The sequence below is a fragment of the Ruditapes philippinarum genome, unplaced genomic scaffold (genome assembly GCF_026571515.1).
Source record: "Ruditapes philippinarum isolate M1 unplaced genomic scaffold, ASM2657151v2 ctg31_1_1_1_1, whole genome shotgun sequence".
Classification (NCBI taxonomy): domain Eukaryota; kingdom Metazoa; phylum Mollusca; class Bivalvia; order Venerida; family Veneridae; genus Ruditapes; species Ruditapes philippinarum.
The window spans coordinates 104,228-116,586 of record NW_026860696.1 but is presented as its reverse complement, the minus strand read 5'-3'; the positions used below and the strand labels follow the sequence as shown (position 1 = coordinate 116,586).

The 12,359-nt window shown below is 31.5% G+C and overlaps 1 protein-coding gene across 6 annotated transcripts in view; it reads right to left on the bottom strand.

The window, feature by feature from the left end:
* Positions 1 to 6,689: 6,689 nt before the first annotated feature.
* The window catches only part of LOC132713091 (A disintegrin and metalloproteinase with thrombospondin motifs 1-like), an 81,863-nt gene continuing 76,193 nt past the window's right edge, over positions 6,690 to 12,359 (bottom strand). For 4 of the 6 annotated variants that reach the window (XM_060695557.1, XM_060695559.1, XM_060695556.1 and 1 more), the window contains exons 27-28: positions 9,816 to 9,858; positions 6,690 to 9,424 (exon numbers count right to left, since the gene is read on the bottom strand). In XM_060695557.1, the coding sequence (XP_060551540.1) occupies positions 9,336 to 9,424; positions 9,816 to 9,858 (132 nt within the window). In that variant the 3' untranslated portion in view covers positions 6,690 to 9,335. Of the gene's footprint in view, positions 9,425 to 9,815; positions 9,859 to 12,359 lie in introns of those variants that run through there. The other 2 variants (XR_009623402.1, XM_060695560.1) reach the window with 2 other exon arrangements.

Below are 12,359 nucleotides of genomic sequence, written 5' to 3'. Positions count from 1 at the left end.
TGAACACGGAATGTTAGATTGATGAAATATTGCCTCAAAGTTCATCAGCGGGTTCACATTTCATAAAATTCGCCGCCATTGCTGACCTAATTATCACATGACCAGCGAGAATTTAAGTTCGGATACCTTTGCATGACATTTGGTGACACGTGACCCAAATGCTATTTTTAATTGAAACAATGGCTTTGCAATTATGAATAACGGTGTATTTATTCAATAACAGACATTGTACCAAAAATATGTTGGATTTATATTGTTTTGAGCGATGATTCATGAATTAATTTTTTGTTTTTATATAAAATCATACACTTACTAAAAATAGTGTACGGTCCTTTACTAAAAATAGATGCTAGAATTTCCAAAACATGAAGTCCCGCGAGATCTCATTTGAAAGCAGACTCCATATTGGTAAACATTCTCTACATATTTCTCTAAAAATAGTTGGGTTCACAATGTCATTGAAGTTTCATTTAAAAACAAAACATGAATTGGTTCAAAATTGATTTGTTTATCAAATGGTATTTTTATTTGACCCAAAATTGATTAATAAAGAGTGATTTTAATAGGTTTTTAGGTACGGCGCACGAACTGTCAAATTCTGGTAGCCTTTGCCAATAGGGTTGACCCATAACTTTACTGTCGCAACGTCAAAATAAAAGCGACATATAAAGTTATGGAAGCCAGAACTAGTGTTTTTGTTGACTTTGTGCCCATTTTCTTCAAAACGTCTAATGATACACAAGGCTCCCCCGTACCCAGTCTCATAGCCCTCGGCTTTTTGCTTTGTATGTTTGAAGTTCAAAATTAATCAAAATGAAAAAAATCCTTTATCATGACCTTGACGAAAAAAAACATTCCAACTGCCAAAGTCATTGTTTATCCACGAATATATACAAAGACCTTGTCTTACTTTAATTAAACACACTTCAGAACAACTAGCTTCTAACTCCACCAAAAAAGAAAACTTAAATAAAATAAATGCATTAGAAAATTTAACTCACCTGTCTTGTGTGCAGCAGCGCTGTCTTGTGTGCAGCAGCGCAGGAAAACTAAATTGTTGTCGCATTCCCTCCTGTCCGAAGCCAAATGAGACTATGAACCATGAGCAGACGAACATATACTATTGTACATTTCCTTTGGCGCGAAATATGTGTCACGTGGGTACGCTTTAATTAAAATTTTATGGAACGCCAGAGAAGTGTTGACGTGTACAACTGAGTAGAAATTCATCACCATTGTTTTGAAATTAATTTGCGAATAACCATGAGATATGTATATTTACGACAGACTTCAAAGAATCGGTTTCGAATAGATTTGATAATTATATGTTCTTAAAAATTTATTAGTTCGAGCAGGTACGTATATTAACGTTAATATACGTACCTGGTTCGAGAAATTATTATAAAGCGGTGATCTTCTTGTGAGCTTTTTAACATTTTCATGGACGTTCTATATTAAATATACTTTAAAGTTTTACGTAAAGTTCAACAAAATTTACTATGTAATTTTATTGCTTAAATTAAATCTTGTTTATTATGTCGGTCAAAAGTTGTACATTGATTATGTTATACTGTACGTATATACTTTCCGGCAATAAATAAATATTGACTTCACTTTCGCTGTCAAATACAGACTCCATATATGTCACCAGTCATGCCCTTAGAATTTCAAAATCACAAAGTTGTAATAATTTACTTCCATGCAATCTCCACGGATATGTCTATCTACGAACTTGTCGAAGATTCCCGAGTTGTTACGATTGTACCATCATATGCAATCTCCTTATGCATGTATATAAATAGACAACAACAAAATAAACATGATGCATACATGTAAGAGTTTATATGTTCATGTGGCACTTTTTTCTATTGTAATCGTGACCGACCGTTCCTAAGATATGCTATCCTAGAAATACGTTTTGTCAATTTGATAGGAACAGAAGACGGTTCCGGTGTTCCATATGTAATTAATTACACACCTGGCGTGTACAGCAAAAGCAGGTGATCATGTAATGAGTAGGAAAACCGGTTTTATACAAAAAGAGCACCGAAACAAGTTTTGATATGTACATAAGAGGGGTTTAGCCTAGTGTTTTGATGTTCTGTCTCTTTGCATAAGTGAATTTCTGAATATGACTTTAGAAAGGTCTAAAGAATAAACTATACAGTATCCTAGATTAGAGACCTACTATTAAAATATTCCACGCCAGTTGAAAAAATAGAGCTTGCTCGCTGATTGGCTAAATTGTTTATTAGAATTATAGCTGGCAGCATATTTGAACCACAGACACTTGGGGTTTGGAGCTCAAAACGCCTTTAAAATCCAAATAAAATGCATATTTGTCAATCCCAGCACATGTACTGATATATCAAAAAAAAACTTAATATAAGCCGTTTTAAAAAAAATTCATATTTCAACATCTATAATCTGATAATTATTATTGTCTGTGATTTGTACAACTGTATCAAGTCTGCATTTTTGGGGGACTGGTCTCAAGGGATGACCCCATTTTGGACTCGAACCCACCCACGATCTAGAGGCAGACAACCTTATCACAGCATTCCACCTTTTTTCACAAACAAGATTATTAAAATTTCAATATCGTGTTAAAGGACAGCAAAAACAATAATAAAACAACAACAACGTTGAACAAAAACAAATAACAAAAACAAAAAAAAATAAATACAACCGTCTGCATGCATTTGCGTGGTGTTTGTGAATTCCTCTCAATTTGCTAACTATGTGTGTTTAATTATGTTAATTTCTATATTAGCATTTATTATTATATAATATAGGTATTTTTCATTTAAACAGTAAATTAATTGCATTTTGATATTTTAAGAACATTATGTCACTATTTCACATAAGACCCGGCAGTTTTTCAGTAGTATCGCTAGTTTGATATCCGGTATTATACTGAGGAAAAATGACCTTCCATAAGAGTATTAAAACCTTTTTTATGCAATTAAAATCGTCAGTATAAGATACTGTCTTAAGGGCCCTTTCTGTCCCAGAAATGCATTTGTTTCGATTTATCAAAAGTTTTTATTTTTTGATGCGACGTTAGACATTGGTCAATTACCATTACCTTACATAATTTCAGCAAAAAATGTTTTACTCTTTCCTAGTTACTGTAGCACAAAAGCGCTGAAAATTGTTTCCTTGAACGGATTTCAGCGTTATTCATTCTTGCTGATGAATGGATGTCGATATTATCATTTAAAAGAGGCCAACGGCTGATGATGTTACTCAAATTTTGACGACACTCAAACTTAAATACTCTATAACTTAAACAGAAAAACATTTTGAAGGTATGGTTTGGAATATTTAATGAAGAAATGTTGACGTTTACGAATCCGAAAAGAAAACATAGCGATGAGAAATCTCCCCCATAAGGACTGTCATTTTCTGAAAGGCGTAAACATTGTGCAGTTTTTGCGCTCTTTGGCAGTAGATATTTTAAAGCTTCCATTCGCATAGTGCAAATTATTATATCTACTATCATGGTAGGTGTTTTCATGGTTTTATAACTACAAGTTTTTATATATTGTCTACTTTACATAATCAAATCTTGTCAATAATGTAACAATGTAAAGTGAATTGATGTAAACCTTTTTCCCATTACCCATTAAAGCGTGTGGCCATCGTTTATCAGTTCGAATTACTGGAGTCTACGTATCTCTTAGCTCTTTTTCTGTTTTGTGTCAAGAACAAAGTTCCGCTATTTTTTCGTTGTGTTAATTATTTAGATTTGAAAAAAAATCCGCTAGGTCTTCGCTGTATTTTAAATTATGTCAATTATTTAGATTTGAATACCGTTTCACTGGATTTTCGATCGCTTTATTCTGATTTCTGTCAATTATTTAGACTGAGCAAAATTTCACTAGATTTTCGTCTCATGTAAATTGTGTCGGTCATGAAGATTTGTGTGTGCAAATGATTATTCCTCAAGGTGTCAAATGATTATTCCTCAAGGTGTCAAATGATTATTCCTCAACGTGTCAAATGATTATTCCTCAACGTGTCAAATGATAAAGATTATTCCTCAAGGTGAAAGAATCTGTCCGGCTAGCTTACGGAAAGTCGATAGTTCTTCTCAGGTGCCCGTTCGTGCTTGGAAAATTGCAATTAATGCCAACAAAACAGACAAACAGGCAACAAAGTCTTTGATACACAATTAAGAGACGATCATAATTCTAAACAACTGTATAATTTCAGAGAACAGAGATGTCAACAAACCCCTCTGTAGACAACACGACGAAAGCAATGCGGGGTTTTCTAAAAATCGATCAGCAGTTTATCCTGCCTTCTACGATTATGATTACGGTACAATGTATAACTTCGATTCTGAAACTTTTTTTTCAGTCAGTTCCGGTTACAACTTAATTTTTTCTATGGAACTACATCAGTTTTGTCATTGTGTTGCTTTACTTTGTCGGCATCAACATCGTTATCACTGTTCTTCTGCAGAAACGGAGCCTCAGTGTATATCACGTCTCTAGCGGTTGCAGACTATGTCGTCTGCTACAGCGTTATGGAAGGTTGGCTCGTGCTGTAAAAGTTCGTGAAAATACATGTATCTACTCCTACATTGGTGTATGCTGAGATTTTTTTACCAAAAGCTGGACAATACATGTCAGCCTGTATGTTGGTCAATATATCCATAGAAAGGCTATTAAGTGTAAAATTACCACATAAAGTCAAAAAACATTTGCTCCGTGAAATTAGCACGCTGTTTTGTTGCTTTTGTTTGGCTTCTGACCTTTGCTAAAACTACACTGAATGCGAGAATTGTTTCAGTGATTGCAGAGTTTGATGAACCCGATTTGTCATAAGCATGGCTAAATATAAGGATATTTATATTACAGGTCAAGTCTTTTATTCGGTCTGTAATTGCAGTTATAATTCCCTACCCGATCATCTTGTTTTGTACAATTTTGACAATAAGCGTCCTTTTGCATAGGAAAATAAGAAAAAGTAGGTCAAACAAATCAGGAATAAAGTCCATCAGCCTCTCTTTGATTCTGGTAAATTTGGTGTACCTTGTAAGAGTTACCCCAAGCGTATACGCTGTATTGGCTTCGCGTAAGCGGGCATTTGAAGACTACTATGTTCATAGCTTAATCTATTGACTTCTTGGGATTCATTCACCTTGCTGTAATATTTTTAATATATTTTCTTAGTTGGTCAAGGTATCGTCAAGAAACGAGATTTTTGTTGAATGGTTGCCTGGTGAAGATTCTCGCGCTCAGCCCCTGTGTTCATAGCGCTTTAAATAAAGGGACATTACTTCAGCATTAAACAAGACATTTGAAGTCTGAATTCGCTCCATTGATCCTGATAGTTTTGATAACAGTACAATAACATGAACATTCGATATGTTTCGTATCTTTCCGTGTTTTCTAGAGACCAAATATGCGTAAGTATGACCAAAAGTTACAATCATCTTATTATCTAGATGCTTTATTAACACAAAGTTTATTCGGTTATGTATGCTACCACGGTCTGTTCCTAACTGACAATGAATCAGCAGTGTAAATTAAATCCGCGGCAGTGGTTTGTGTGACTTAGTTTAAGCACGAATTTATATTATATGTAATAAAAATCCGTGGTTTTAAGTTAGGATATTTTCAATTGCCAGTACTTTGAGTTCATAAGGTAAAAGGTCAAGGTAACTGTGACCTTAGCCACTAAAGACAACTTGAGAACGCTCTTTCAGTGTGTGGTTTGTCATGACTAGTAGATAACAATAATTGATTCCGAGGGGTCAATGTCACCATGGCATTGGCTTCTAAAGTTCATTGGATCAATACTGTCCTAACATTTTATGTTAAAGTTTGTGAGACGAAAAGATTACCCCTATTCATTTCGAGGCACTAATTCAAACGAACAGCGACCCATTAGATGTGAGGTATCTAGGTCACTGTCATAATGGGAAAATACATTGTCCTATCAATCTCTGGGAGTCTTAGTTTATGAAAATATGTTTGGACATTTTGGAGCTTTTGGGGTTATTTGGTTAACGTCACAATATTACATGGATTTTGATAGCTTATAAAGTTTTCCTACCGACACATTTCTAGTTTTACAATTTTCATTTTTATTTTTCTTTAAATAAAACCATGCATTATATCGTTATACTTGCCTTGTATAGATGTATTAAAGTACATATAAAAATGTCCTCATATCGTATGTGTATTTTAATTCGTTTCAATGGATGCCATCTTTACATTACCATTAAACTATAAAATCTTAATTTTCATTTTTTACAAATTTGGATAGTTTACAAAATCCACAAGGTCTATTGTATATTGATTGTATAGCTCTATCATGGACGTCTATTATTCATAGTATAATAAGTTAAAGACTGTCAATAATGCACAGATAGCTTTAACTGAAAAGAAAATGACAACAACAAACAAACTTGCACGAAAATCACGAGTATAATCGATATCTAATTCCATTTTAACAGGCTTAAAGTCTATTTATAGAATTTATTTGTAAATGATATTTTAGTGTCAATTTATATTTTCTATGTGAATATTTAATAATTTCTTTTATGTATGTGATTTTGGAACATTATTATGAAGTTAATATTTCGCTTTGAATGGCATTGTTTTTGTAACTAGTACACTGAACCTTGTCTACGATGTCAAGATGGAAATATTCAAGGAAAACAAGAAACAATAAAAGATTAGATTTATTTTATTTGCATAGGAACTGTTAAGCAGGAAAATTAGCTTTCATGACATAAAATAGGAAAAGATATAACAAAAATGAGCTATTAAAGCGCCGGTATAGCAAAGATCAATGTCATTTTTTTTCATGGAACCTGGTGAACTTTTTACTATTATAGCAAGATGAAAAATCTTCCAAAGCAAACAACCGTCACCGTAAAATCGTGAAAACAAGAATAATTAAAATATACTTTATTTACAAAAAATGGCAATTTAACAAAACTTTTCACGAGCTATTTATATGTGTGGGTTCCTTTCGCAAACATTTCTCACTTTTATTTCTCACCGAATTGAAAAATAATCCAATCAGATCTAAAGTATTTAAATTCTCTATACATTTTAGTCCATTTTTAGAAATGTGTCCTAGAAATAACATTTTTGCTACAAAAATATAACGTTAATAAAATATGTCATACAATATATTTAAGGAGCATATATCTGTAACCGACGCCAGCGGCGGATTTTTAATTAATAAGTATATTTATTTGCTTACTAACATGAATATTTAAAAAAAAATAGATGTACATAGAAGAACAAACAACTTATACACAGCGGTTTTTAACCAACGTTCAGTCTTTTATACAAAATGCACTTATAAAACAAATTTAACAACATAATTATACAGTCAAAATTGTATTAAGCGACCGCGCAAAGGGAAACACCATAGATGGTCGCCTAAGACAAGTGTCTCTTAAGACAAAGCACGAGAAAAAAAGTGAAAAGTTATTCATAATATCTTTCAAGTATATCTCATACACAGAAAAAAACACAAAATAAATCAATCAATACTCATGTACACGTTATTCATAAATGCACAAGTTAAACAAATAAAATGTCACTAAAATTGCATAAGAAAGTGTATAGAATTTTCTTGTAAAATTTATCACAGACTGTTATTGACGCATGTTAACAAAAGCAATGAAACCTCAATCATGTTAATAAAAGCCATGATAACTCAATCATGTTAACAAAAGCCATGAAACCTCTATCATGTTAACAAAAGCAATGAAACCTCAATCATGTTAACAAAAGCAATGATAACTCAATCTGATTAATATTTCAACATACACAAAAATAGAGCTACAGCTTTATTCAATGGTAGAATACCACCTCATCGCGCCCCTGCAAAATGCTACAAATCCGACTGGTGTTTTTTGTTGACTCGAAGATAAAAAAATTTTTTTTATTGTAAGAAATCGTTACAATATAAAATAAAATGGTTTTAGTACTTGATATAATTAAAATAAAATCATTTAAAGTTTTACTGTCTGGTTTAAGTCTGAAACAGGATACAATTTGTTTGGGAGTCCGAGTGGAAGCATTTATGAAAAAAACTTTATCCTGTTTTTCAGGAATAAACTAGGCAGTAAAACTTTAAAAGTTTTTTTTAGTTATGTCAAGTCGACCGGAGGTTTTTGCAAAAACAGGTGTGCGATGACGTAGTATCCTACCATTGTTTAAATACACTTTTTACATGCAAACAAGTAACCTTAAAATTCCAAATTTTTTTACTGATTATCAAAAAGCAATAGGCCCCTAATAACCCTATTAATATAAAATAATTTCACATGAAAATACCAGTATATATCTTGTAGATAAAGTTAAAGGGTATAAAGCTATATATCTGATGCAAAAAAATGATTAAATTTTTAAAAAAGTATACTTCCAAAATGCTTGTATTGTAATGTATTGCCTTAAAATCGAAAGGCGCATGCAAAAATCATTGCTAAACGGATAAAACCCTTCTAAAAATAGCAAATAATATTTTGTTCTGGAACATTTTATTCTGTTAACGAACATTATTCATTAGTGTTAAATAACAGAGACATTCTATGTTACAACTTTTTCGGGAATCAACCATATAATAATGGAACCAATATAATATAATCATACACAATCATGTATTACATTTGTAAGCTAATACGATGATTTTAAAGTTAAATGTGTTAAAATTGTTCTAAATTTCCTTTGCCATACTGAAAGACGTTTATACAATTTGTATATCTACAGAACAAAACATTATTTTATGTTTGACTTGTACATAGTACATTATTATAAATAATACGATAATACATTGATCAAAAATGTGATAATACATTGATCAAAATGCATAAACAATACATTTTCAATACTAGTTTTCAATGAGTTACATGTATAACACACTGTAAAGACAATGTCATGTTACATTTTAAAGACGTTAGTGCCATCCAAAGAGAACGCTGCATTTTTAAAAAAAGATATGTGTTAATTTTCCTAGAAGAACAAATGTCGATACTATATCAAATTCTGTTCATAGTAACCTTCTATTTTTCATAGTGATTCATTGAACCGCGTTCGTAAAAAAAGTCTTGACGTTATAAAGTGAATATTTATGAAGTCAAATAAAGCTTGACACTAAATATGTTAGTATTTATCTGAAGCTGTTCTACAGAGATTAGAAACTTCGACGGGAGCGAGATAGCGTCACTAACATATCATATTCTTAGTAATAATTCTAGAACGTCATTTCAATTCACATAATGATGCTTTTTAAGTTATAAATGATAATAGTTTATAGTTGAGCACAACTTGTGAAGATTAGGAGACAAACATTCCACTTCAAGACAGCAGAATCACTGCAGTGAGAGTTGTCTGCAACAGCGAAATACAAAGGAGGAAACTCTGTGTCCAATGACGACGATTTGTTTCTAAAACACAAGAAAAAAATAATGGCATTGAAATGCTAAGGATTCTCTAATAGATGTACAGTATAAGATTTAGATGTTTACGTCAACTAATTAACTGGCTGACTGATGGACGGACGAACTTACTAACTCATGGACGGACGGACAGGCATTCTCCCTCAGATGTCGTTATGGGGTTATATTTTTATCTCTAAATTCCTATAAGCATCCTATTTCCACCCAATAAACAACATTTTTCCCTACAAGTACAAGTTACAATAAACAGTTTACTAAGAGTTTATAATAATAAACATTTTCTTTTTAAAATATCACTTTTAGAAGATGATTAAATCTTATCTTGATTCATTTAAATAATGCATCTAAAGAGCCAAAGAACACGGGTAAAATAATTTACCTCCGCCATTACATTCTCTGTCTTCTGTTGCACCGCAATTTACCTGGAATGAATCAATTGCTATTCAAATACCATTTACAGTGTATAAGCATTAGATAAACAAATGAAAACTTATGTAAATCTACATCCTATCATTTTTCACAAATTAAGCAGGTCCTACCGCTAAGCTAGTTAGCATGTACGACGTAAGCAAGGCTAACTAAATAGTGCTACTATCGTTCGACATTAGGTTTCTGGTAAATTATATATAAATGGATCTTTCTAAAACCAATTTTAACAACTACAAAAATTATAACGAGTATACATTGAATAATTTCAAATGCATTTTGATAAAAAGATTTAATTGTGAGTAGCACTCTTTCGTTTATTATCTTTATATTTTTATTTATTTCATGTATAATTCATGGTTACGCCGATGAATTTATGACACTAAACCGCCGCATAGTTCTGGAATACGAACAAAAGGACTGTAAAATAAAGATGAACAATAATGCAATAAATTGAACAATTATGAAAGTAGAAAACTTTGTTTAGCATCTAAGGAAGTAATACATGTTTCTTTCATGCTTTATTGATGTTTATATAATGACAATTTTGTTTGGAAATATCGAATTGAAACATCAAATTTCCGGTAATTGTTGCTGTTCCGAAAAAAGCATGTATGACAGAAAAATGACATAGCATAAACGTAATATTACACTGAAAATGGAGAAATGAGACCTAAAATAACACATTTGCTACTTTCTCTCAATATTGTGGATATATGTATATGTATGTAAACACCTTGCTGCTTTGCCACAAATTTGATTTACTTAAACATTGTCAAACTTAGCAAAAGTAACAGAAAGACAAAAAAAGTCAGCGACCATATTCTGAAATTCTTATATTACTATAATTGTATGTTCTTATAATTTCCTTTTCCAGCAGTATAAAATGCTTAGAAAACTTCCAAATTTCTAATAAGAATCCTATATTTATCTTGTCACATCATAATACAGAAGGTGCCCTAAATTCATTCCTCCCTATGTCAAAAAGTCTTGTTAGGTAGTCGCTAAGAAAAAAACACACCAAAGAATAGGATATTTAAAAAACAATCAAAGTAAATTTAATGAATCTGCCAAATTTTTCAACATAGACTGCTTGGATTATTAGAAAATATAACTAGCACTGGGTAAATGCTTAGGATAATAAATCATGGCTATCCGTTGATATATGGTTCATGCTTAAGATAATGAATCATGGCTATCCGTTGATATATGGTTCATGCTTAAGACAATGAATCATGGCTATCCATTGATATATGGTTCATGCTTAGGATAATGAGTCATGGCTATCCGTTGATATATGGTTCATGCTTAGGATAATGAATCATGGCTATAGTTGATATATGGTTCATGCAATATTATACATACATCATATAAGTTGCAAAGCGATATTAAATAAAGCGAGATTAAACTTCCGACACCATTATTACGTAATTGCCAAAGGAGAATTATCAGGTTACAGTTTCGACAAAGTGATATCACTTTCCTTTCCTTTGTTAAAATTATACTACACTCGAAGAAAACATCTTTAAATCTATAGTTCTTAAACTGATGCAACTGCAACTAAGAAAACACACAGCTTTTTGTCATTTAAACATGATCTTTAAATAAATTCAATGTAGGAAACGTCAGGACGTAAATGTACCATATGATACAAAATGAAATCTAGGAAACATGGACATTTAAAGTTGTTCACTCAAAGCATAGTAGCTAATATAATTTTTTTGACATCATGTATAAAATTTGTGTTTGCCTGCTTTATAAATACTTGCACTTTATTTTATGTGTGTTAACATGTTGCCTGACATTTGTGTATTTACATTTTGACATTTGAACTTGTACAATTTGCCATTCAAATATGTACATTTTGCCATTTGATCTTGTACATTTTGCCATTCAAATATGTACATTTTGCCATTTGAATAATTATGTACATTTTGTCTTTGGAACATGTACAATTTGCCATTTGAATACGTACATTTTGTCTTTGGAATATGTACATTTTCCATTGAAATATGTACATTTTGCTATTAATTACTCATTTAAAATATAAAAATATGATATTTGGTCAAAATACTAAAGAGTATAAAACTATACAGAATACTGTTTGTAATTGATACAATTTATTTTATCTGTTTTTTAAAATACTCATACCAAAGTACATGCATATAACTGGAAGAATTGTGGAAGCATATTTTCGGTGAAAAATAACACATGACTATTTCAATGCAGCTTTTTTTATTCTGTTTCTCATACCATTATTGTGTACTAAAGAAAAAAGACACTTTTAAATATCACATTACTTATCACATAAACTAAGTGATACAAGTACAAAGAGCATGCATTTCTATGGCGGAATATTGAACTTTTTCATTCAGATAGGTAAAGGGTCTCTACTTTCTATTTGATTTAAGGGCCAATTAAGTCATACCCCATGTTTATCTATCAAATGTTTCATTTGATTATTTTCTGTTTCCTATTTTTGATGATTTTAAGAACA